This window comes from Myxocyprinus asiaticus, chromosome 5 (assembly GCF_019703515.2).
Source record: "Myxocyprinus asiaticus isolate MX2 ecotype Aquarium Trade chromosome 5, UBuf_Myxa_2, whole genome shotgun sequence".
In the NCBI taxonomy this organism is placed as follows: Eukaryota; Metazoa; Chordata; class Actinopteri; order Cypriniformes; family Catostomidae; genus Myxocyprinus; species Myxocyprinus asiaticus.
Genome location: NC_059348.1, coordinates 23,800,215 through 23,828,157, shown reverse-complemented (window position 1 = coordinate 23,828,157; position 27,943 = coordinate 23,800,215). Strand labels below are relative to the sequence as shown.

General features: G+C 40.9%; 1 protein-coding gene across 1 annotated transcript in view; it reads right to left on the bottom strand.

Moving 5' to 3' along the window:
- Positions 1-2,520: 2,520 nt before the first annotated feature.
- Positions 2,521-27,943, bottom strand: part of vav3b (vav 3 guanine nucleotide exchange factor b) — a gene marked incomplete at its 5' end in the record, with an annotated part of 83,075 nt that continues 57,652 nt past the window's right edge. The window contains 9 exon segments of the mRNA XM_051698360.1: positions 2,521-2,562; positions 4,279-4,304; positions 4,307-4,426; positions 13,665-14,127; positions 17,999-18,105; positions 20,259-20,373; positions 20,470-20,488; positions 26,703-26,819; positions 26,966-27,000. Of these exon segments, the coding sequence (XP_051554320.1) occupies positions 2,521-2,562; positions 4,279-4,304; positions 4,307-4,426; positions 13,665-14,127; positions 17,999-18,105; positions 20,259-20,373; positions 20,470-20,488; positions 26,703-26,819; positions 26,966-27,000 (1,044 nt within the window).

The following is a 27,943-nucleotide window of genomic DNA, read 5'->3' as shown; positions in this document are numbered from 1 at the left end:
ACGGCCCTGCTCAGGATTTGTTCCCTTTAACAGCTCTGCAAGTGTTTAATTACTCAATAGTGCTGATTAAGTCCTTGAGGCGCTCAACCTGAGTCCTATCTGAAATACAGTAGAGGGCTTTATTGAGATTCTCTCCCGCTCTCCTCATCTACAGTTGCTGAATTGGTAAAGACAGTGTGGTGAGGTAAGTCACACCCATATAACACATAACTCTTCACCCCTTCAACACCAAGATGCTCGCTGCTCTCTTTCTCTCTCTCATTCTCATTTTCTGTCTCCGTCTCTTCCTTTCTCCCTGAAGCCTCCTGCTGTCAGTTCACACCTTTCAGAAGTGGAGAGAGATGGAGCTGCTTCCATCCTCTGCCAAACAAGGCTGGCCTTCAATCACTGCGCACTGCTATGGCCCTCATGGCTCCTTCAGAACATGTCTCAGGTTAAATCTCAACAACTGTTCCTACTCAGTGCCTACTGTTCTGAGATGAAATAAGAATTTTATTGGAAATTTGTGACAGGTATAATGGAATTCCTAAAACTATTCCCTAAAACTGTTTGTTTGGAAATAGAATGGGGGAAAAAATGTGACAGACAGGACATGGTGAAAACTAAAATTCTAGTAAAGGAAAGTTTACAAATAAAACAGAAAAGGAATCCAGTTTAAAAACAACTATTAATGCAAGTGGCATTAAATAAACTGTATTATTAGTCTTGAAGTATTGATATCCAGCGATTATGTGTGCCTTGGGTGATATTGATTACGACCATCTCATATTTTCTAACAACAAACTTCACTTGCTCGAAGAAACACAAGTGATAATTAGCATTTATTCTGATGAGAACCAGAAAATATGGACTCAAATGTGCAATATGAAACAGTAATGGCAGTGAAAACAAAATGTCTGTAGTTTTTACAAGCTCATTTGTGCTGAAATGGGGAACTGATATACAGTACAGCACACTGCAAGAATCATAATGGTCTCACAACATTGTGTAATAATTTGTACGAGATGGAAAAATCGTAAAATTTCACACGACTTGGCTTTTATTTCCCACAGAGATTAACCAATCATCAAGCAAGAGTTTCAAATCGATACAATACAGTCAACAAATTTTAGCAAGCCTCATATCCAACACTTTATTTTAGGAAATTAAACATCTGAACAAATTTTTCATTCCATTTATTCATGCAATGCCTGCTCATTCCAAACCCAATGTTTCTTTCTCCCATGGTACACACAAGTTACTGTCTTATTAAAATCATGGTTAAATTTGATTAGGGTTTGGGGTAAGCTTAGGAAAAATCTTAATAACATTGCTAATTTGTTCATTTATTTTTCTCTATGTATTATTTTGACTTGTAATGAGACCGGATTGGCAATAATCCCAAATCTGCCAAGTAAAAATATCTAAGCATTCTTACATTCAGCAACTTGTTCTTATAACAAGATACCTGAGAAACAAAATTGCACAAGATGTTAAGACATCTTTTTTTCAGAATGTATCTTAAATATAAGTGTAATTTGTCTTGATCTTTTTAAAAAAAAAATTTCACTTGTAATAAGCATGAACCTAACTAAATGTATGAATTTGTTCCTCTCAAATGACAATTTTTTTTGTTTTTTTTGGCAGTATGCAGCAGCCTTTGCCTAGAGGCCATATGGGAATAACAGGGACATTCACTTTTTAGTCTTTCAGTTTCATGACAACAGAAAGAATTGAGTTCTCATCCAAAATCAGTGGCAGCAATGCTCTGCTTGTCAGTTGGGAGTATCTGAGGTTTAAAAACAGACAGCGCAGTGACTGATCACAGCGTGGTGTGTTTGGTCAGCTGAGATGGATATCGCATTGAATGGCAGGCCTCCTGGGCTATACTCCGAGGCCATGCGAGAGCTCACATGCTCAATGTTATCCGGGCTGAAGAGGAGGAGGCAGCGAGGATGGCTTCATGACAGCACGGTGCTCAATCTCACCCCAGCCAAACTTTGCAGAGTCAGACTGGTGGATGAAATCATCAATTATAGCACAAGGTGAGCTGAAAGCGCAGCGTTAAGGTCGCCGTGTGGGGGGAAAAAAATGTCCAGCTCAGGGCTTTTCTCTCTGCGTGCCACTCCTTAGTTTATAGGAGGTCCGGCATAGCACAGAAATGGAGTTTAAATTTTAAACAGGTAGAGAGAGGGGGCCCCAGGCCCTGTGTGAAGATTTCAGGAGGTGACAGGATGAGAGCAAGGGAATGAGAGTGAGAGAAAGAAGAGGAGACAGAGAGAGATGTCTGGGTCTGGACTGAATATGGAGCAGCAAGGGAGATTCATAACTAATTAATAAGTCAAAGCCGACGGGGCTTGAGATGCATCACACAACAGGTTTCATCTGCAGTCCATTGGCTCCTGTTAGAAGAGGTCGATAATTGCTGTGTTTGTGGTTCTTTACCTCAAAAAGAGTGTATTGTTTACTATTATGTTTCTTGTCACTGACACAGCATAGCGAGGTTAGGACCGTGCAATGTGCCTCAACTCCCTGCGCTGGTCACTCCTCTTCTACCACATAAGTAGATGGGATCCATCCCACCTGTAATAGAAACAGTTGCGGTTACCAATGTGTTTGCTTTCCATCCATTCATCCATATACTACACACTGAAAAAAATCTGTCATGGTAGAGCAACAGTTTGAGGAGAATCTTGCTGTGCAAATTAGATCTTAAAAACATGTTTGTAGTTAGCTGCCTGAATAATAACACATCCGGTTTAATGGCATAGACATTGAAAGGTAACTCTATCACCCCTTTAAGGTTTGTTACCGTTAGACTAACCAAAGAGGGCATGTTCAATAGAACCGTGCATTTGTAATGCGTTGATTTTTACGTATGCATTTGTGTACTTGTCTAAAGTAAATTTCTGGCCTAACAGCCGCAGAGCATATCTTTTCTTCACCTTGGGTGACTGGTTTGAGGGCTCATATGGAGACAGGATCATATTTGATAATGGCATGTGCAAAATAATCATTAAAAGCCATTTTGTAATCTTCTGTCATCACCCCTAATGAATCATCTCTCTTAACAAACTCAACCAGATAAAATGAATGAAGGAAAGGGAATCTAATAAGGAATGAAGAAAGATTCAGGTGTCTTGGAGAGTCAAGAGCAGCTCTGATTCAGAGAAGTGATGACTAATGTCAAGAAGGATTGTTGTGTGTACCCAAATGATGATGGGCTAAACCCTAATTCAAAACTTTTTGTACATTAATACTAGATGTAAAAACAATCAGTATGAATATGAGATCCTGAGGAACAGCACATATCAATCACAGTCTTACCTATATATTGCTGTTGTTTATATATCCAGAGTACGAATAGCACCAGAAACTGTTTATCATCTCAAAATCTATGTAATCAATGGGGCTATGTTCACATAACCAATGTTTGGAACTGTCAATCATGTATGATATGTAAATATCAAGACTTTGTTTTGCGTATTTAAAGGCACTTTTTTTTTTTGCATGCTGCACTTTATACACTGTGCAAGTAAAATTGAAAGAAATTTACCACAAAAATAATACCCTTGTCCATTGTGAATATTCAGTGTATCTGTGTACGAAGCACCACCCACCCAGAGATCATTGCCAAACCAAGCAACTTCCTATTGGTCAATGCTGTGAATTCACCTGCCAAAGTTCACCAAACTTGAACTCCACATGGAATCCACGAAGGGGATATTCTTCGCCACCGAAAGTCCATTGCGTGAAATTCACGATCGCACGTTTTCCCATTGAGATGACCCATGGAATTTCGCAGTGTGAAGGTAAATGTGAACTTGCCTTAAGGATTTTGTTTTTATTTGGAACTCCTCGCTTAGACCAGTATGAAATGTGATACTGGTTTATGCTAGTTTAGTAATGGTCCAGCTGGTGGATCAGCAAATCTGAAGTGATTAAAAACTCTGTTCAGTTTTTCTCCAATTCAGTTGTTACCCCTTGAAAATGTTGACATACTGTAACTACTTTGCACTCCAAACAGGACTGACACTGTATTCTGCTGTTGTGTGAACGTAACCTTAGAGTTCACTTCAGACTGTGTTCACATCATCCACAAAATGCACTGTATTTCGCAGGAATGGTCTCGAGTGCAGTTCCTAGATGTGCACCAAAGTTCAAAAGACAATTAATCAAACCTTTACAGTCAATCAAACCACATCAGCAGCAAAACTTCTAGTGTGAAAGTGACAGTAGAATAACTGGATACCGGAACAGTTGAAGTGAGTGAAAATGCATAAGAGTGTTTTTCCTCACCCTGCCATTGACCTCCTCCTTCCACATCCATTAGTACACTTGATGTAGATCTTCACCAGGTCGCCCACCTGCAGAGAGAATTCCCGTGTGTCTCTGGAACTGAAATTGTACCGTGCCAGTGCAATGCTAACCACTCTCAGGGTTAAGACTGAGGGAGATGGCATTGTAAGAAAAAAAGACTGTTACATACAAGAAAGTATGTCTGAAAAAAGTGTGAAAGACACTGTTTTTACAAGACATGCCAAGTAGGAAAAAACAAATGAATGTGCAAAAACATGCAGGGTGTGTGTTTGGATATTTGGAGCAAAAACAGGGCACAAATGGTTCCGCATCAGACTTTGAAAGTTTAATTCACTCAAACATTCGCACAAAAAGTTAATGCACATCCATTCTCTCAATAATTCCTCCTCCACACAGAAAGCATAAATGCACAGTACAGACACATGGAGAACAGTCTGGAATGCCTGAAGGGGGGGATGACAGGGTGGAGGCTGAAAGATGTATCTGACCAGAAGGGTGAGGATGAGGGAGGAACAAAACTGTAGCTGGTGGGACTCAAAATGGAAAGCCCAAACAGCACTGGAGCTTAAGATCCGAGCAGTAGCAGAGTGAAGAAGTAAAAATACAGAAACCCAAAGAGCTTAACTGAGACAACTGCGGAAATCAATTGATCACTGAATGAACACTATTCCCTAAAAGATACTAGTAAAAATATTCTCAATGCATAGTGTAAAATTCAGACAGTTCTTGGAGATAATAGTAGCAAATCATTTTGATGACATACAGTGCATCCGGAAAGTATTCACAGCACTTCACTTTTTCCACATTTTGTTATGTTACAGCCTTACTCCAAAATTGATTAAATTCATTATTTTCCTCAAAATTCTACAAACAATACCCCATAATGACAACGTGAAAGAAGTTTGTTTCAAATCTTTGCAAATTTATATAAAAAAAAAAACAAAAGTAAAAAAAAAAACACATGTACATAAGTATTCACAGCCTTTACTCAATACTTTGTTGAAGCACGTTTGGCACCAATTACAGCCTCAAGTCTTTTTGAGTATGATGCTACAAGCTTGGCACACCTATTTTTGGGCAGTTTCTCCCATTCTTCTTTGCAGGACCTCTCAAGCTCCATCAGGTTGGATGGGGAGCGTCGGTGCACAGCCATTTTCAGATCTCTCCAGAGATGTTCAATCAGGTTCAAGTCTGGGCTCTGGCTGGGCCACTCAAGGACATTCACAGAGTTGTCCCGTAGCCACTCCTTTGTTATCTTGGCTGTGTGCTTAGGGTTGTTGTCCTGTTGGACGATGAACCTTTGCCCCAGTCTGAGGTCCAGAGCGCTCTGGAGAAGGTTTTCATCAAGGATGTCTCTGTACATTACTGCATTCATCTTTCCCTCGATCCTGACTAGTCTCCCAGTTCCTGCTGCTGAAAAACATCCCCACAGCATGATGCTGCCACCACCATGCTTCACTGTAGGGATGGTATTGGCCAGGTGATGAGTGGTGCCTGGTTTCCTCCAGACATGACGCTTGCCATTCAGGCCAAAGAGCTCAATCTTTGTTTCTCATGGTCTGAGAGTCCTTCAGGTGCCTTTTGGCAAACCCCAGGTGGGCTGTCATGTGCCTTTTACTGAGGAGTGGCTTCCGTCTGGCCACTCTACCATACAGGCCTGACTGGTGGAGTGCTGCAGAGATGGTTTTTCTTCTGGTAGGTTCTCCTCTCTCCACAGAGAAACACTGGAGCTGTCAGAGTGACCATCGGGTTCTTGGTCACCTCTCTGACTAAGGCCCTTCTCACCCGATCGCTCAGTTTAGCCGGGCGGCCAGCTCTAGGAAGAGTCCTGGTGGTTCCAAACTTCTACCATTTACAGATGATGGAGGCCAGTGTGCTCATTGGGACCATGGGGAATTTTTCTGTACCCTTCCCCAGATCTGTGCCTCGATACAATTTTGTCTCGGCGGTCTACAGACAATTCCTTGGACTTCATTGCTTGGTTTGTGCTCTGACATGCACTGTTAACTGTGGGACCTTATATAGACAGGTGTGTGCCTTTCCAAATCATGTCCAATCAACTGAATTTACCACAGGTGGACTCCAATCAAGTTGTAGAAACATCTCAAGGATGATCAGTGGAAACAGGATGCACCTGAGCTCAATTTTGAATGTCATGGCAAAGGCTGTGATTACTTATGTACGTGATTTTTTTTTTTTTTTCGTTTTTTTTTTTTTTTTATAAATTTGCAAAGATTTCAAACAAACTTCTTTCAAGTTGTCATTATGGGGTATTGTTTGTAGAATTTTGAGGAAAATAATTAATTTAATCCATTTTGGAATAAGGCTGTAACATAACAAAATGTGGAAAAAGTGAAACGCTGTGAATACTATCCGGATGCACTGTACTTTTGCAGAATATACCAGATATTGATTGTATTCTCTCATTCACATGGCTTACTGAGGCAAAGACACATGACATCAATATTCCTATATAGATTTTATGAAAATTCTAATGTTTTCATCATTCTTCAAGCACATTTTAGAGATTTTATTTGCATCTTGGTGTTTTCATCCAGCATTTTTTATGTGACATCACAAAGTTTACATAAAAATATGGAGATGTAAACCCATCTCAAGAACCACTGACATTTGATATCACTGATGTCAAACCTAATGTGACATGTCAAATGCCACCATATTTAATTTGAGCAAGGGCAAGATTTTTAGTGAATAAGGATTTTTATCTTGGTCTTTTCCTTACACAAATCTATCATAAGGCTTCGGAAGTATAATGCACAATATAGTTCACAAGTTGTATGGAAAAATATGATATATTGCTTTTATGGTCAGTGGCGATTTTAGGGGGTGGCCTGTGGTGGCCTGGGCCACCCCTGAAATCTCATTGGCCACCCTGTGGCCACCCCAGAACTGATTGGTTGTTCATCATGTTCATCATCATAAGAACGAAGAACCAATAGAAACACCTGTCAATCAAAGATGACATCTCAGGTCATTTGTTGATTTAGAGCCACACTGACCCAGGGTCAGTTTTATATTTCTGACCATTATAGTAGTGGTGGGACTGAAGCTGTATGAGCTGATCTTTGATCAGTGGGGGGAGGGGCAGGCCGCGGGTGGCCAGGCAGGTGCCGCAGGTCGCGGGCAGCGGGCGCCAGGTCTGGAGTATAATGGTCGGTCAGAAGCACGAAGCTGACACGAGCTAGCGTCTACCTCCAACTTCCAATGAGTTGACGACGTCGATTTTTGGTCAAAAAGAAAGCTGTTATTTGAGAGGTATGTTCATCTAATCTAACATTTAATTTATCTCGAATTTCCATGTGAATGTGAAAACATTTTTTCGTTGTTACAGTAGCTAGGTTAAAGAGTAAGCTAGACCCTACACCACATTCAGCATGTTATCTTTATATTGACATGAAATATGAAATGCCATGTTTTCTGATTTAATGTGTAAAGGTGTGTAAAGCATTTTACAGATGTATATGTTCAATAGCTAAAGTTATATATATGGCTAACCTGTGTGTGAAATGGAAGGGTTTGTGCTGTGACTGTACTTTAAATCTTTACATGAGTTATTTATGAGCTCTTTATGTGTATTATTTGTCAGTCAGACCAATAAAATCTTCATAGTTTTTATACCTTATTTGACATTTTAAATATGCAGAGGCAGGGCAAATTGCACTTAAATGCCGCAAATGATTTGACTAACTATTTTATTTGAAAATATTCAAAGTAATTGAAGCTATCAGAACATGTGGAAAATAAACCTGAGTAGACACTGTAAATAGAGTTTTGTTTTTTACTGTATTCAGAGCCCAATCTGCAATTTTGGGGTTTCCAGACAGACACCTATAAGCCCTCGTAGCCAATTTCACACACTGATTTGTACCAAATTTAACAATATTTCTGCTGGACAGTGCAGTTATAGCTAATAAATGAATGAATAATTGATTGAATGATTGATTGAATTGCGCCTCAATCAGTTATCACCTGTATCTTTTTATGATTATACACTATACCTGATGTTATACGCAGATTAATTCTCTACAATGAGAATAGCTCTTAAAAATGTGTAACTGACTTTTCCTAAACAATTACTGATTAAAAAATGGATGTTATGTTAAAATAACCAGAGATTCCCAGAAACTGTAATAGGATGAAATAGAACAGGAATAGAAAACTGTCAAATGTCAAAACAACAGTCTGATATTGAATACAAACAATTCAGTGAATGCTAACATGAGTTTAAGAATTCATTTATTCTACATGTGTAGATGTTGAAGCAAAGCAATGCGATATTTACACATTTTGATCATGTGCCATTCATAAAGGTTCTCCCGGTATCGCCACCCCACACTAGGTCTGTGCCACATCTTGGCCAACAGTAAAAATGTCCTGGATACGCCACTGTTTATGGTGCTTGTTGTACTCATTGAAGCATGAGAGTACTTGTCCCCATTCATTTTCATAAAATGGAGAAGACTAGGTTTTTTGGATAAACTATTTTACATTTCAAGATTCCTTTAAATATAAAGATTTTTTGGAAACACCTTTTGTCCTAGCTGCTTTGACAACTTTCGACAAGAATGCACAAGTGTGTGGTGTGTCTGGCCCTGTCACTGACGCAGCTGTGATACCACTTATACACAGAACGAGTCCTGTTACCATCTGAACACCCATCTGAGCATCCAGGGCTTTATGATATGTAAACTAGCAAATGTCAAATCCACAATATGTTTGCCTGCCTGCTTTGCATCTCTTATGGGGGAACAAAGTGCTGTACAAAAAGCCAACCACGGTGCGAATTATGGGGGGTCTAGGAGGGTCTCAGACATCCTTAATGCAACAGGAGATCCTGTAAAGCTAATCTGCACATTCTTGGGGGGTCTCATTTAAAATCATGTGATTAATTAAATACGACATTTAACTGTTTCATTCTGTTCGGTGTACTCTTCTAAAACCTGATTGGAATCGGAGATCATTAGATTGGAGCAGCAGTGCAGCTCTCTCTGCCTCCCTCTCTCTTGCTTGCTCGCTCATTCACGCACGTGTGCGTGCTAGATGGAACGTTTAAAATCTTATTTGCCCTCTTTGTCTGGTGGAATTTAGTAATCATTGAAACTCAACAAGATCACCATCGAGTGCAACAATGGCATGAAAAACAAACAGCAGTGAAGAGGTAGGCCTGCGGTCAGCAGCACCTAAAATTTTAAAGCACACAAATCAGTCAGGTACTTGTGGATGCGCGAGACAAACAGCGTTTTCCGAAAAAGCTAGAAATTCTGTTATTATCAAAATGCCTCAAATGTAAATGAGTATATTGAGTAAAAATTTGCAAAGAGAATAGAGATGTAAGCACAAAACAGAAAACCAAGTAGTTTTACTGTTATCATAAGATGACAGGGCGCTTTTGTTCTGTCATCTGTAACGTGTGCTGCTGCTGGCAATGACGAAGACATGAAGAACCCAAGTGCAGTTTATTTACAAAGTGAGAACCAATAACCCTGACAACAAAACAAAACATGGACTGACTTGACTATGGCTTGACTTGACTACAAAGTTACATTCAATACTTGATAACTAGACAGTGCAAACATGAGGGCTTAAATACAAGACATGGGAGAACATAAACCAATGAACAAACAGAACTCATAACAAGCTAATTAAACAATAAACCAATGAAAACATGACACGTGAACATGGAGGGAAAACAGGAATCACATGACAAGGGAAACAGGAACTAAACATTTCAAAATAAAAGACATGAATCAACAAAATACACATGACATCATCTTTACATGTATTATTTTTATTTATTTATTTTTTGCACCAAAATGGCATAAAATGTTTTTCTGCTACTTATTTTTTATATCAATTTATATAGGCAATTATAATGTTGCCTGCGTTTACAAAATTAGTTACTGCAGGAAAGGGTTCACTTATAGGGTCCATGATGCTGCAGCCATGCCCCTAGGTGTCAGTGTCACAAGACAACAAGTTAAAAAATCTACTGAGTGCACTTTTAAAATAAATGCCATTTGTTTTGATATTTTGTTATAGAATGCAAAGACATTCATTCATTTTTAACTGTGGCTTAAGTGTGGCCTTTTTTTTTTTTTTTTTTGTCCACTTTTTGTGGCTACTGTATTCGTAACAAATGTGGAATTGAAACTGAAGTGATAGCTGTTTTGTAAATAACTTTTGCCTCCACATTAGCTTATCAAACACAGCCCTGATATTTCCCTTTGTGTTTAGCATGTTTAACAGACACTAAACGCCTGCAGACGTGTCAACTCCCACATGTCGACTGATTTATTGCTGTACTTTTGCATGTTTTGGTTTGGATGATGTCCCAGGATGCATCGAGGGCCCAGATTTTCTGCAGAGGGTTGTTAAAGGAGGCATCACCATGAGTGACAGTTGAACATAAACATCTTTAACAAGCTGAGGGTGCTGAGCGATAAAAGAAAGGAAGGACAAAAAAAGACTGAAATCCCCAGTTCACATTCTCCCTCATTCCCCACTATACCTTTCTCTCTGGTAATAGAACTACAAAGAGAACTGCCTTTTTTCTACCTGACACTACTTTCTGTTCAATAAAGCTGACTTTCCACGTCTCCCCTCATTGCCCCTTTCATTTCTTGGTGCGGGGAGTGTTTTTCCTCTCAACTCTGAGACAGAAAAACAGCCAAGTGCTCTGGAACGCTATTGTGAGTCCCCACAGGTGAGGGGGAGCTTAGCATCCATCATGGCTTTTTCCTGTAACTCAAGGCAAACTGTCATGTCGTGTCAGAGAGATTGCTGGTGCTACTTGAGCACAGCACTGGTGTCTTGTTTAGCCAAGTCCTCTCTTCCATCACCTGCCGCTGTGGCATCAGAGCCAAACGGAGACAGCCATTTTCCTACTGCCAAGTGCTGAGTGCATAGCACTCTGTTTGCTGAATCTGTCTGTCTTTTTGAGGAGCCATCTTGGGCAATGAGAGCTAGAGCAGGGACGTATGTTTATTCATCATGAAAATAGGGATTCAACTAATGACTATTTTGAGTATCGGTTTTTCAGTGAATTATATATATATATATATATATATATATATATATATATATATATATATATATATATATATAAATGAATAAATAAATAAATAAATAAATAATTATTCATATATATATATATATATATATATATATATATATATATATATATATATATATATATATATATATATATATAATTATTTATTTATTTATTTATTCTTTTTTTTTTTTGATGGATTAATCTGATAAAAAAAGCCAATTCTAATTTCAGTATTTGATTGAAAATATATGTCCTGCCCAATGTTCTCCTCCAAACAATGTGCAAATTGAAGGTTATAATAACAAATAGTTGTGAATGCATATAAATGTATTCTAGACAATGTGCAGCCCAATAAAAACTTTGTTAATGTGGTAACATTTGTGGTTCATGATACGTTTCATGGCTGTTCCAAGGTGAAATGTCCACTGTGTGGTGCTAAAAGGAAGTTCAGTGTTCTCCCAAACAGACAAGCTTTTTTAAGGTTGATGCTCTGTTGAGTTTTAAAATGCCTCCCTACCCTAAACCTCAAACCTAAACCTAACCGATAGTGTCATAAAAGCAAATGTGAGATGAAAAACACAATTGTTGAAGCAACGACATAATTTTTTGGTGCTTCTGTCACTTTCAGCTCACGTGCTGGCTTGCATGCTCTTTGGGACTTGTAACCCATTCCTCTGAGTCGCAAGTGCAACGCTCTATTAATTTTATCGTGTCCGAGCAAGCTTGTAAATGCAGTTGAATATGTCATGCAAGCAGGGTGAAAAGTACGTGTTTATGACCTGGTAATCTGCTGTTTTACTCATGATTTGTGTGAAAAATAATAAAAGTAATTGGCTACATTTACATGTACACCAATACTATTATTGAAATAATCAGAGTGTAAGGAATTATCAAGTTAAGATGTTTACATGATTAGGGCAATCTCTTCAATCCTGTTTACATACTACTTGCCATTACTCTGATTATTCGCTGAGAAATGTGATGTTTTAATTTTTGTTTTATGATTTATTATTTTATTTTTTTATTATTAATATGACAAAAATCTACTTGTTTCAAATATGTATCTTTACTTACAGCTTGGCATAAGTGAAATTAGTCAGTCAGCTTGTCAGTCTTTTTAAATGGTTGATTAAAAGAACTGGCTTATAACAGTAAAACTGTGCAGAAGTTTTAGGAACTTGTGAAAAATGTTGCATAGTGAGGATGTCTTCAAAAATAATGCCATAAATAGTTTATCAATTAACATCATACAAAGTCTAGTAAACATAAAAAAGCTAAATCAATATTTGGTGTGGCCACCTTTGCCTTTAAAACAGCCCCAGTTCAACCCCAAGGTACACCTGGACACAGTTTTTCTTGGTTGTTGGCAGAAAAGATGTACCAAGCTTCTTGGAGTATTCACCACAATTCTTCTATCTATTTAGGCTGTCTCAATTGCTTCTGTCTCTTCATTTAATCCCAGACTGACTCAATGTTCAATGGGGGGCTCTGTGGGGGCAATGCCATCTCTTGCAGAGCGCCCTGTTCTTCTATTCTAATCTTTTCTATTTGCAAAAGTAATGTCTAAAATGTATTTTTCCTATTAACACACTAAAGCTGAAGATATAAATAACCATTTTAAGACAAATGTTTTTGTGAAACATCTTAAAGTACCTAAAACTTTTGCACAGTACTGTATTTGTTTGTAGGTCTACACTGGTTGCTCTGTCTGTTTTGATTCACTATAAAGAATCGGTTCATAAGAGTTGTGAATCAGAATAAAACGTGCTGGATGTTGTTGTGTTCTGCCCGTGAGGACAAACTCAATAGAAAGACATATATCCTTGCCATATATTTTGCGGTATATGGTCTTTTAATCTCACCAACATTAAATTAAGACTGCAAACAGATATTCACAACTCAGGAAAATATGTCTTCTTTTGCCGTGGGGCTGAAGATTTTGAAGTGAAGAAGCACCACTGCTGGAAAACAGTACAAGGAACTGCTGTTCCCTTTCGTGGAACTCGAGCTGCATGTGAACGCTATGGGACACCATCAGAGTGTCACATAATCTGAAGCCCTTATACACTCATGGCAAATTATTGGCTGATGGCTCTTAAGCGACACTCCTTAGGGAGCTATGTTACGGGCTCCATAAAGGCGCTCGCTTTCGTGCCATTGAGTCAGATTTTCTGTTCTTCAGTGCACGATATCGTCTGGCTTGTGTTGTACTCGCAACACACGTTGAAGCGAGGATTATTATTTCTTCCTTTTGAGTGGCAACACAGGATGGATTTTAAGAAGTGCTTACCTTCGTGTACATGATTCATCGTCGGTGAAGATTCCCATGACATGTGTGTTTCCTGTCTGGGGTTTCGCCACGCTGAGGCCACATTGGAGGGTTCATATTGCCCACAGTGTGACTTGATGAACATCAGGACGCTCCGCGAAAGGCTTGCCTCCTTTGGTAAGGATTCAGTCAAGCCACATGCTCGTTCTGGCCACGTGTCTGCCAGCGCCACGTGGCAATGTGACTCATGGGAGGCCAGAGCTGACAGCGAGGAGATGGGGGCTGAACAGCAGGCGAACTTCGGTTCTCTCTGTAACTCTCCCCGGATTCGGCTTGACATTCTCCTGTGGAGTTTACACACGGGCATTTTTGTCCTAGCCCTGAGACCCGCACGGCAGTTTCCTTTGGCGCTGAGGACGAAGACACCATGTCTACGGTGGCGGATTCTGAGGATTTTGCGGTGGCCAGGCTGAGACCTTGCCTCCTAGCGGACAGATTTCCAGGCCCTCGTTAACTTATCCGTTTTTAAATGTGTGGAGAGCTTCCAGCACGGATATACTTTGGTCCCGGTGATGGAGGAGATGCTGGCAGCCCATCTCTCTCCTTCTTCGGCGGCTACAAGGAAGTTGAGGCATACTCTTCCCTCGAAGCTGTGCAGGAGGATTTCATCCTTGTTGAACAAGGCCTACCTGGCTTCGGGTTAAGCGGTTTCGTCTTTGCATATGTTGGCAGTTTTGCAAGCCTACCTAGCCCATTTTATGAGGGATTTAGATGAGAGAGCAGGACTGGATGCTGAGGCTGTCATGGAACTACGCCAGGCTACTGATTTGGTGCTGAGAGCTACCAAACACATTGCTCGTGCTGTTAGTTGGAATATGGCGGTCCATCTGTGGCTTACGCTCATGGACATTCGTGACAAGTACAAGGCCTTCCTAATGAACACTCCTGTGTCACAAACTGGGCTGTTTGGTGACGCAGTCCAGTCGGTGGTGGAAAAATTCTGTGCTGTTAAACAGCAGACTGCCGCATTCCAGCAGATGCTTCCTTGCAGAAAGAGAAAAAAGTCTGCTGCAGCTCCGGTGCACTCATGTTCGGCATCTTTGCAACGTCCCACCAGAGAGCTGCATATGGCACAGGACATGAGTTTTGCACCCCCTCAGAGGGATTGGGGTCCTTGTATATTCCTACCATCACGGGCACATCCGTGTAAACATCTGGATGTTGGCCTGGCCCATTTTAAACAGCCAGCAGGACACCAGAAGTGAGCCTGACGGACTTGTGGTGAAATGAAGAGTGAGCCACCATTCAGGTAAAAAACTGGACCATACAAACTTATATGTTTCCCTCCTGTTTGCCCTTCGGACAGTATCGGGATGAGTTCACCAAAATATGGTTAGTTTCCCCTGCAGCTTGCACTGGGGAGCGAACATTAAAAAAATGCATCCCAAATTCAGCCTTTGTCTCCATGGCCAAGGGTCTTGAGACATGCATAACAGAATTTGATGTTCATCAAGCACAAGTGTACACAAAACAAACAGTGAACATAAGCACCACATGTTGTCCCCCCATAACGAATTCTGTGACCGTTGTTGCAAACCAGTTTTCTCAAATAAACACTCCCCCCAATGTTCACACACTCATTATTCACCCCTCCACTGTGCCGCTGGTTGTGGGGCAGTTGCCAAAAGAAAGCCAAGCACACCATCTAGTGGTTACATGTCGCACTACAGGTGAGAGCCATACATTAATTCCTCTTTCTGCACATCTAGCGGCTTGGCAGCAGTTGCAGGGCGTTTTGAACTGGGTACTTCGAACGATAGAGGATGGTTATGCCATTCATTTCAGACAGGCTCCACCAGTATTTGATTGGTTGTTGGTTGTTGAGGCTTCAAGGCATCCACATTTTGAATCATCTCGACGATTGGTTGGTGTTAGCTCACTCAGAGATTTTAGCTTCCCAACATCAAGATGTCATTTCTCAGCCATTTGAGCAATATAGGACTCTGTTTCTAGGTTTGGAGCTGGACTTGCAGGCGATGCAGGCATGCCTGTCTCCAGCTCACGTTCAGTCATTACACCATTGTCAAGCGATATTCAGAGTGGGACATGTTCTCCCTGCAAGAACATTTCACAGGCTTTTGGGACTCATGATCACGGCATCCGCTGTCATTCCCCTGGCATTTTGCATGTGAGAACTTTTCATTGCTGGATGAACTCCACAAAGGGACTTCAACCACTGACACATGTGCTTTGTCCCTTCAGAGTGACGCGTGGGTGCTACCAAACTCTCCTGCCATGGAAATGGACCCGCCTTCTGATGTCGGGTGTTCAGTTGGGACAGGTATGTCGCCACAAGGTGATAACATTAGACGTCTCCTCCACGGGTTGGGGCACTGTACACAAAGGTCATCTAGCCTATAGATTCTGGACGGGCCAGCAGCAATATTGGCACATAAACTGGCTGGAGATGCTCACGGTGCTGCTGGCGTTACATTTACATTATCATTTAGCAGAAGTGTTAAGGTTTTTCCTTCCGGAGATTCAGGACAGTCATGTCCTCATCCGGTCGGACAACAGGACGGTGGTGTCCTACATCAATCACCAGGGAGGGGTGCTAAGGCTGGCACATTGCATTCTTCTGTGGGCACGGGACAATGTACTATCTCTACGAGCCGTACATGTTCCAGGCCAGTTGAACTTGGGGCCAGATCTCCTGTCCAGACAGGGTCTGATGCCTGGAGAATGGACATTACATCCTCACATTATGGTTTCGACTCTTGTCTCTCACCCGTAAAAGATGCCTTGGGAGATTCCAGTCAGAACAAACATGTTGTCTCAGACACGGGGCAGCATTTGGAAGCCCCTGCCGCACTTGGGGAAGTTATAGGTGTGGCCCCTCAATGGGGCGCTCTTTTGAATGATGGTTTATCCCCCATTGTGGTTGATACAATTCTAAATGCTAGAGCTCCATCAACAAGGAGGCTGTATATGTTTAGATGGTGTATTTTTGCTTCTTGGTGTACAGCATGAAGTGAAAATCCAGTTCACTGCCCTGTCGGTACAGTGCTGGAATTTTTGCAGGACAGTTTCAGGGCCGGAGTTGCCCCAGCAACGCTTAAAGTCTATGTTACCACTATAGCGGCTGAACACAGGCTTATCAATGGAGTCTCTGTTGGTTGACATTCTCTTGTATCTCGCTTTATGCACGGGGTATGCAGGCTTAGACCTATTCATCCCGTCCACATTCTGTTATGGGATTTATTGTTATTAAAGAGGCACTCTCGTGTGCTCCATTCGAGCCCTTGACAACAGTTACTGATAAGATTTTGTGTTTCTGATAGTGATTTGCATGCCCTGTCGTTCAATCCCATGTGTATGGATTTTGTGCCAGGGTGTTCCAAGGTTGTGTTAAGATCTCGTTTGGGTTATTTTCCCAAAGTCATTTTGACTTCATTTCGCTCGCAGACCATTAATATTCAGGCTTTCTCTTCTCCCCCATTTGTGTTGACTGTACTAGACAGTGGCGTAAGTCAGAGCAGTTGTTTGTATGCTTTGGTGGCCGCAACAGAGGTGTTTCATAGGGCTGCCCCCTAATAGTCGACAAAACGTTAGTCGATGAGAAGAGTCTTGGTCGACCAAGTTTTGATTGGTCAGTTGGTCGCAGAAAAATAAACTCCACAGGAAGTGGCAAAGTCATGCAGTCAGTGACGGACAGACATGATCGTTTACATGGCTGGTCCATGCGGTAATTAATTATTCATGTTCAAACTGACAAGCACTGGTTTTACCGCTGGTTGGACGCAAGGTGGTACTATGGGGCTATTTTCGTTAAGCAGGGTTAGCCTACACAATAAAGTATGGCACCTTGATTTCAAACTTTGCTCTTTATTTTTTATTTATTTTAACTAAAAATTCAAATGAGACTGGAAAAAATTAAGTGCAATTAAAATGAGTGTTGTTCAACTTTTTGAAAGATGGCTTTACAGCAGTTGTAAAGGGCAACATCTCTCTGGAAAGAATCTACTTCATCTGTGCATTCTCTACCGGTCGGGTATTTAGTTGTCTGGGAAAATACATCATGTGTGTGAATACATTTTTTTTGTTCCCTCCTTCAAGATATATATATATATATATATATATATAAGTAACCACCTTTCCATTTACCATCAGGCAAGTATCCGTCGAAACATGTAGGCAGAAAATAACTTGCAAAAATGAAGACATAAAAACAATTATAAATGTAAAAATAATAATTATAATGATGATAATAATTACTGAACTATAAATCATGGTTCGAGGTGAATGTGTTTTTGTATTATTTTATGTTTTAATCACAGATGTATAGGCTGCAGGGTTGTGTTCACAATGAACTGCTCTGTGGAAATAAAACAAACTGAACTCAAAGCACCTCCTGAGCTGAGATGTCTGAGGTCATTTGCAGCACTCACAAACGATACTGTTCCTGCAACAAAAAATAAATAAATAATCAGAAGACAGAAACAAAGAAAGAGTGAGAACCTTTTACGTGCACATGTTCCACGAGACTACACGCCTCCGTACAAACAGCATGTCATACATGTGCATAGACAGCTTTTCTGTCATCTGTTCTTGATAATATAATAAAGTTTCTTCAAGCGTTTGCCGCAGGGCAAATTATTTGTAATATTAATTTGATAATAATAATAGCCTAATAACAATAATAACAATAATTTAATACATTAATAGGAAAACTAGCCAAATATCATACCCTAGTGTTTCAGTGTCCAAGCAAAGACTGTCTCATTCATTTATTGATGCAATTTTGAATGCTTACAAAGTGCACAGTTAACCTTCGCCTTCGGGTATTCGAGCCCATTCTACAAGGAGCATGGCATCCTCATGGGCTTTGGCTAGAGATGCGTCCTTAGAGGACATTTGCATGGCGGAAGGGTGGTCCTCTCCACATACATTTGTTAGATTTTATAATCTGGTTGAGGGTTTGACTCCCGCTTCCCAGGTTCTCTCTGTTGGAACAGGAGTAAATTCATAATTCCTTTTATTCAGAAGCTTTAGCTTGCTTGTGAGCCGCTATATACTTGCCACACAGGCTTGGACAATTTGCAGCTACTGTTTGCATGGCGTGAATATATATCATTCCCATAGCGTTCATACGCAGCTCGAGTTCCACGATAGGGAATGTTTCGGTTACGTACGTAACCTTGGTTTCCTGAGGGGAACGAGATGCTGTGTAGCTGGCCATACTCTCTAACAACTGCATAGGCTCGTGCCTTATGCAGAAAATGTGACTCGATGGAGCGAAAGCGAGTGGCATTATGGAGCCTGTAATGTAGCTCCCTAGGGGGCATCACTTAAGTGCCATCAGCCAAACTGGCATGATTGTATAAAGGCTTCAGACCATGTGACACTTGGACGGTGTCCCATAGCGTTCATACGCGGCGTCTTGTTCCCCTCGGGGAACCAAGGTTACGTACAACCGAGACATTTCCTATGAAGCCGAAAAGTAAGTTATAGTGCAGCTTCTTTGGTTTTGCGGTGTTTACAAACCTGTGCTTAACATAATCCATCTGCAGTACTGGTGCAGGAGCACTTTGGTCAGAGCTTTAAAATGTGATTAAAGCATTTACATGCCTGTATAAAGTGATTAAAATAGGAGTACTCCACGTATCTTACTGCAGTTATCATTACTCTGATCATTAGCACAATCGCAATAAAATAATCGCAGTATTCTGTTTACATGAGCTACTGTTTACTCATAGTATTGCCTTAATCTCATTATAACCACATTTTGAGGGTACATGTAAGCATAGCCATTGTTGTTGTTGCGGCTCTAGTGTTTATTTCACCAGGAAACTGCTGCGGTGTATAAAATGAACCACGTCAAAATAATGCCAAAATGAATGTGTAGTACCTTTGTTGACACCAAGTTGACATTGTGCAATACATTCTACTTTAACTATACAAATAAACATTACATTTAAAAAAACGTGTACAAAAAACATATGTTTGTCCACATTTTGAAGAAGCAGGACTGTTTAAATCAATTAATTATAAATGAAAATAAAGAAAAATAAAATCACAATCTAACTACCAAGAGGCAGAAATTTCTGCGGGAACACACACGTTCCCTCCTGTGAACATAGTAGCTAATGTATTAATGCAGTTTTTCCTATAAATGTTTGTTATAATCTCATTAAATTTACTGTTTTTATTTTAGAAGTTAAATATTGTACATTTTAAAGCTTTTTGTTAAAATGATTGCGGTCAAAATTGGATTATTTTCACTTGTTACAAATCAATCATTTTCAAAATAATTTTTTATAGATTTTATTGAATAGTCTTTACAGCCCTACTCGAAAACAACAACGCAGACACACACACACGTGCACACAAACTATATGCTAACACCAGAATACAAGCATATCTTGTGTTCAATGTTTAAAATTAATCTATATAGTCAGAGAGGTTTCGGAAGGCATACACTGTCTCCACAACGCAGCTAAAAAATACATGCTGAAAGCCAACTCCTTCCATTAAAACAGGCAGTGTCTAATATAGCAAATAGAATAATGATCTACTACAGTAAGAGTGAATTTAAACTGGGTGTACAGTGCTCACCAGCACCTCTGTACATGACTCCACCAGTGAGCTCTTTATAGGGCACCTGCAGAGTAGTGTCCAGACTGTAAAAACCCTCCTTTAGAGAGTGCTGCTTGAAGTACTCCACTAGACCCTGGAAAAAAAACACAGTAATATTAAAAGTGCTGAATGCGAATACTTAAAATTATGAAATAAGTTTGCAAATCTTGTAACACTTTAAAAATCGTACCATGGTATTATGAAGATTTCTGGATATGATGTCATGATAATACCATGTTTTTAGACATGTACCATGGTAATACCATACATTTTTTTTAAAGTACCATGAAGTACCATGTAAATACCATGATATATGAGTATGGCAATCATGCAGAATTCCCACTCATTTTGACCAATTAATTTCTATTACTATTTCATGACTTTCCAGTTGTTGGTGATTCCTGGATAAGGATGAATTTTTTTTAATTTATTTTTTTTATAGAGATTACACTCAAAAAGAGCAATGGAATATATTAGAACTGAGAAAAAAAAATAATTAAAAAAAAATAAATAAATAAATACATTTTCCAGGCCTGGAAATCACAATTTTAAAATTCCCTGATATTTCCAGGTTTTTCATGACAGTGGGAACTGTCTTCTGTTAATGTACCACAGGCTGCCTCTTCCCACTTATCAAATATCTCCCTCCACCTCAGCTCCCCAAATTCACACTGTAGGTGTTAGTGAAATATTGGACCTGAGTTGCAAAGCACCATACCAACCAATATTAGCTGACGGTACCGTTCGCATCCATGGCTAGATACAGTGTTTTGCAGGACGCGTGCTTCAGCTTCCCCAGTTGAAAGTTTGGTGGGTTACACTTTATTTTAATGTGTCTTTGTTAAAGTGAAATTTCATATGTAATTACTGATTATTACTAATTAACAACAAGTACTTACTATAGGTTTAGGGTTAGGGTAAGGGTATGGTTTAGGGTTAGTTGCTTGTAATTACGCATAAATGACTGTTATTACTATAGTAAATATATGTAATATGTGTAATAAGGACACATTAATATAAAGTTTTACCGTTTGGTGTCGCTGACGAGAGATACTGTCTGTATTCACCTTGCGTCTAACATCTTCTTAATATTTACATCTATGTTCTTACAGTGCTGTGCTTATTGTTTGTTATTGCACTTGAATCTACTCTTTTTTTTTTTTTGGGCATGAAAATAACCTTTGGTGCTGTACTTTCTATCCATCCATACATTTAAATTCCTGTATATTTCCCTAAATTACTTTACACGTTTTAGTTTCACTGGTAAAAATATCAATACAATTTACTATGATACAAAGGTCAAACTCACCAACACTGAAACTGAGAAAAATGGCTTGAATGATTTGGATTTTGTAGTTACAGTGTTTTTACATCAAGTTTTCTCTGAATCTAAGCATATGAGACCGCTCTGCAGTGAGACAAACTGTGAGACAAACTCGTCTGTTACAGGACAGATTAGGGATGTTCCCGAAGCCAAATACCTTACTCGGAAAGGCATGAATAATGACTTCAAAACGAATAACAGATTAATCCGAAAAATATACAAAATATTAGTATAACTGATTATCCAAGAGGGACAAGGATAAAGTGACATTTTAAATAAACATACACAAAATTACAAAGAAATTATGAATCTGTTCAGCCAATATTTCTGAAGTGTAAACTTCATGAATGAAAATGTGCACGTTGTGATTTCAGATCGGATGGCCGCGGTCTCGACTCCGTTTGTGGTCTCTGTTAATTGTGCATGTCTGGAGTTTATCAAGTGTAACATTAACTAAGATGCATCACATACACTTTCCACTTCTTGAAATGTCTTGTTTCTCATCCACACCTATCACATCGCTTCTGAAGATATTGATTTAACCACTGGAATCTTATGGATTACTTTTATGCTGATTTATGTGATTTTGTTTAGCTTTAAAATGTTGCCATCCATTCACTTGCATTGTATGGACCAAAAGAGCTGAGCAATTCTTCTAAATATTTTCATTTGAGTTCAGCAGAAGAAAGAAAGTCATACACATCTGGGGTGGCATGAGGGTGAGTAAATAGTGAGAATTGTAATTTTTGGGTGAAGTATCCCTTTAAGGGCTTTTGTCAGATCTGGATGAATTTGTCAATAAGAAGAGAGGTTTGGAAACATTTCTAGTAATTATTACAGTGAAAATGTGAAAATGTCCCACAAAGACATTATATATAATGCTGAAATATAAACCAAACAAGATCATGTTTTATTAATACCTACTTTAGCTATTTCATAGCTTTTGAAGTCCTGTGTGGATTCTTATTTCAGTGTAGTTACAGTTTTCAGTGTCAAAAGAATTTAGATCATTATTTCTGTACAGCAGTACCGCCACTCTCTAAACGCAGAGTACTCAGCCTAGTGCGTAAGGCACCAGCCCCGGTCACGGAACACTCGCTGTGTCTGAAACCGCTATCCACTATATAGTGAAGGAGTGGTGGTGGTGTAGTGGACTAAAGCACTGAACTGATAAGCGGAAGGTTGTTGGTTCAATCCCCACAGCCACCACCATTGTGTCCTTGAGCAAGGCACTTAAATCCAGGTTGCTCCAGGGGGATTGTCCCTGTAATCAGGGCACTGTAAGTCGCTTTGGATAAAAGCGTCTGCCAAATGCATAAATGTAAATATAGTGCACTATTTTGGGTGTCTGCCATTTTGTAGGAGTGTCTGAATTCTGAGTGAGCCACTCGTTCCCTACTTTTGTTCACTCATTATTACCCACAGTGCACTCTAATTAGACTGAGCACGTTCAGTCGAAAGACGTGCCTTGAGAGTGACTGAGTCCAACTCCATACCGAGAAAAGAGATGCTCCGCACAGGGGAGAGCTTACTCTTCTGCCAGTTGACATGCAGCCCGAGTCGGTCGAGGTGCTGATGCACAAGGTCCCTGTGTGCACACAATAGGTCTTGCGAGTGAGCTAGGATTAGCCAGTCATCGAGATAATTGAAAATGCGTATGCCCTTCTCCCTCAGCGGGGCCAGGGCAGCCTCTGCGACCTTGGTAAAGACACATGGGGACAGGGACAGACCGAAGGGGAGGACCTTGTACTGGTATTCTTGTCCCTCAAAGGCAAACCGAAGAAAGGGTTTGTGTCAAGGAAGGATCAATACGTCAATGTACGCGTCCTTCAGGTTGATGGCCGTGAACCAATCCTGATGTCGTACTGACGCCAGGATGCGCTTCTGCATTAACATCCTGTAAGGCTTTGTTCAAGGCACACAGATCAAAGATTGGGCGCAACCCTCCCCCTCTCTTGGGTATGATAAAATAAGGGTTGTAAAAGCCCTCACGCAACTCAGCTACAGGGACGGGCTCTATTGCTCCCTTCGCCAGAAGGGTGGCAACCTCTGCCCGGTGGACGGAGGCACCCTCGCCCAGCACCATAGTGGAGAGGATGCCACTGAACCTGGGCGGGCATCTGGCGAACTGGAACATGTAGCTGAGAATTGATGGGTGAAATCCTCAATGGTGTTGCCAAAAAGCCCCCCTTGGGAGATGGGCGCATCGAGAAAGCGGACTTCCTCTGCGTCACGCATCTCCGCAAGGTTGAGCCACAGGTGCCACTCTTGGACCACAAGAGTTGACATCGTCCGGCCCAGGGCGCGTGCCGTGACTTTCGTCGCCCGTAAGGTGAGGTCGGTCGCAGTATGCAGTCCCTGCATCAGCCGTGGGCTGGTTCTACCCTCGTGCAGATCTTTCAGCGCCTTAACCTGGTGGACCTGCAGGACGGCCATGGTGTGCAGGGCGGAAGCGGCTTGACCCGCAGCCTTGTAAGCCTTCATCATTAATGTGAACTTACAGGCCTTGGAAGGGAGCCTTGGTCGGTCACGCCAGGTGGCTGCGCCCTGCAGGCATAAATGCACCACTACAGCATGCTCTATCTGGGGGAGCTCGACATATCCCTTAGCCGCTCTGCCGTCGAGGGTAGTCAGGGTGGACTAGCCCACGAAGCGTGTACGGGCAGAAAAAGGTGCCTTCCACAACTTCGTTAGCACCTCGTGCACTTCCGGGAAGAAAGGCACCGGGGCGGGGCACGGCTGTGAGTCGCGTTCCGAGCCCAGAAGCCCATTATCCAGCCGTGAACGCTCAGGGCAGGGTGGAGGGTTCCACTTAGCCTGATGTTCGCAGGCTCCCGGGCAAGCACGGCTGCCATCTCAGCGTCTGCCTCATCCTGTGCTCTACCGCCCGTGGGCAGGAGCTCAGAAGATTCGTCCGCTTCCGATAGCAGAAGCTCACCTTCCGATGCTGCGACCGAAAGCTCATCCTCGTCGTGAGCCGCGAACAACACATTCAATCCGTCCTGAGGTGGAAAGTCTATATCGCTCGACAGCTCTTCCGGATAGAACGAGCATGCTGAGGGATGAGAGGTCCGCGGGGCTGAGCCGGCGGAAACGTCCACATCCAGATCGCCCGTGGTGCTTTCCGACCCGGCCGGCTGAGTATCAGCCCAGGGTGGACCAGGTTGGGGAGCAGCCGCAGTGGCTCCTTGCTTCACAAATAAGGAAGTGAGCCACAACCGCAACATTCTGATGGGCAGGTTCTCGCAATGAGAACATGTCCCTTCCACGAAAGCTGCCTCGGCGTGCTGGGGCTCCAAGCACTCGAGGCAGATTTCATGGCTGTCCGGAGGGGAGAGATAACAGCCACATCCAGTAGTGCAATCGCGGAAGGACATCTTTAAAAAGACACCAAGCGTTTGCGTGAGCTCTTTTAGAAGGAAATATACTCTTTTGAATATACTCTTTTAGCACCCACGGACTCAGCTGCCGAAGCGCCCAGGGGAAACACAACACTCGACCATGCGAGGGTGACCACTGATATGTGCCGTAAAATCCAGCAGCGCAAGCAAAAGGTGAGAGGACGAACACAAGCATTCGGCTCGGAAGAAAAAATCTGAATGAGTGGTGCACGCCATCTCCTTTTGTACCCGTATTTCTGGGGCGGAGAGTGGCATGCAAATTCCACTCACCAATTCTCATTGGCCTTTTCTATTTTAAGAAAAGGTGATTGGGGCTCTCAAGGTCGAACCCCAAGTGTCACTACATCGACACAACATCGAGTGAGTGACAGACAGGGAACTATTCTTTTTTTCACTGTGCGGAGCGAAGAAAGTGTTTCACTTTGAAGAGTTTGATGCTGCAGCAGTGACTGAGTGACAGTCTGTGACAGCAGCACGCGCAGCTGTGAACTTCCGCTCTGGTAAAAGTCCCATTCAATAATCTCTCAATAAATTACACATTAATTAAAATTAAACCCAGTAATGTAACGACAGGAACACTACCCATTGTAAAGAAGTAAAAAAAATTCATTAAAAATGTAGTTTTCAAAATGTTACTCAAGTAAATGAAACGGAATAAATGTAGCGCATTACTACCCACCTCTGACTAATTGTATGTCTTATCGTAAAAATTCCTGATAGATTTACGGGACTTTCACCTGTTTGTAGGCTATTTTGATTTTATTTTAATTTCTATCAATTTATTATTCACTGCAAAATGTGTGCTTGACATCACATTTTGCTTGACACCTCCTGCTTTCAGAATAATGTTGTTATACATGCACAGACAAATGAAAATTCTGTTTCATGCAGATATTAATATCAGAAATACCAGGAGAAACCAAAGTTAACAACATATTCCAGAGTTAATGTAGCCTACAAATTCAGCTTCATCTGGTACAGATACAAAAAAAAAAAATTATAATTGTATAATAATAATAATAATTATTATTATTAGGCTATTATTATGAAAAGTTATATACAAGGCATATTTTATTAATAGAAACTATAAATGTAAGAGTAACATTTAAAAATGGGCATTTCATTTAGTTTTGATGCACTTCCGGTTTAAACCCCGCCCACACCCGGTTCTATCCGAATACAGAGACAAATACAGAAAATGTTGTCATATGAACAGATACAGATACAAATAAAGATAATGGCTTCGCTGCACACCCCTAAGACAGATCATAGTGTAAGAGAACTGATTTCAGTCATAGCTCAATTTTGCTTTTTGCCATTATAGGGCAGTATAATTGCTAAACATTTCAATTTCATTTCAAAAAATGAAAATTCTGTAATTATTTACTTACCCTCATGTTATTCCAGACCCATTTGACAGCAGGAGATTTTAGGCAAAATGTTAGGCTCAGTCACCATTCACTTTCAATGTATGGACGAAAGATGCAATAAACATAAATGGTGACTGGGGCTAACATTATGGTAAACATCTCCTTTTGTGTTCCACGGTGGGAAATGCATAAAGTAAGCTAAGCTTTGCATGCAAAAGAACGCTCTTGTCATGCAAGGACCTCTTCGACCATCCATCACACCAATTGTATGTGCAATAAACAAACGCTCACTCACACGCACATGAAGACAGTTAATAGCTAGACGTACTTGATACTGATAGCGTACTCTCTGCTCTCACGGCTCCTGTATCTCACCAGGTAGGTGCTGTTCTTTCCCTCAATGAGCGCAGCCTCAGCGTGATGCCTTTCCATGGGCCCAGCAAACCTGCTCGCAATGACCCAACCCACATGTGTTTAAAACCAAAACAACAACTTTCAGCACATGTACTCATGCAGTTCCTTTTATGTGATATGTGAATACAATTGGTGTGGAATAGGTGTGTTTAAACATAGACTGTTTTTGAATCTTACCAGGGCTGGGATGAATAGTTGACTGTTCTGGGAACCTGAGGATAAGAAATGTCATATTGTTGTTTTGTCCAGGTTGTTCCAAGCCTATTGGAGAACTTGCTACAGTTCTATGTATTTAGGCTGTCTCTATTGCTTCTGTCTCAATGATGTTGAGATCCGGGCTCTGTAGGGGCCATATCATCTGTTGCAGGACTCCTTGTTCTACTTCTATTCTATTCTATTTGCAAAAGAAAGGTTTGGATATTTAAAACTGAGAGACATACTGTATATATATATATATATATATATATATATATATTTCTCAGGGCCAGCAAAGTATTCTCTGCTGGCGTAACGTGCCTAATAAATAAATATTTTTTCATCCTTTCATTCTAATTGACCTTTATGCCTGTGTATTTTCAATCGCTTTCCACACCTAATTCATCTACAAACGAATAGCAAAAAACAAAAAGTTTATCCAATCAGAATTTATTCCTCGATGCTTACAAGCAAAGTGTGACAACTGTTTCACAAATCGCATGCCCGAAGCCATGCTCGTTAGCCGAAGCAGCGCGTGAGACTGAGCTCCACCCCATTAAGCCTTCAGAATTTCTGCAGAATCCCTCAACAGTGCAAATGACTGGGCATCTAAAGTTAGATTGTCAGATTCATCAGCCAATCAGATTGATTTATTTGTTCTTGGTGGGTGTGGTCTTTAGGATATGTCCCAGTCCAGGCCTTCTAGCTGGCCCTGAGTGACGCAATCATGCTTTAAGCGATGTTACGTAATTTGAAAGCGAAGAGCGTGAGATCTTGCTGATGAGTCAGCTGTCACTGCTGTTGTTGCAGTTGAGAAAGAGATCTTTATGGATTTAAAAACCTGAGATGTTCTGCATGATCATGCGATTGATTAATTAAACAGGAAAGGAGGACTGATTTTCACTTCAAGCAAATTGGTAAGTGCTTTTTGCATTGTTATAGCAACATCAGGAGTTTTCT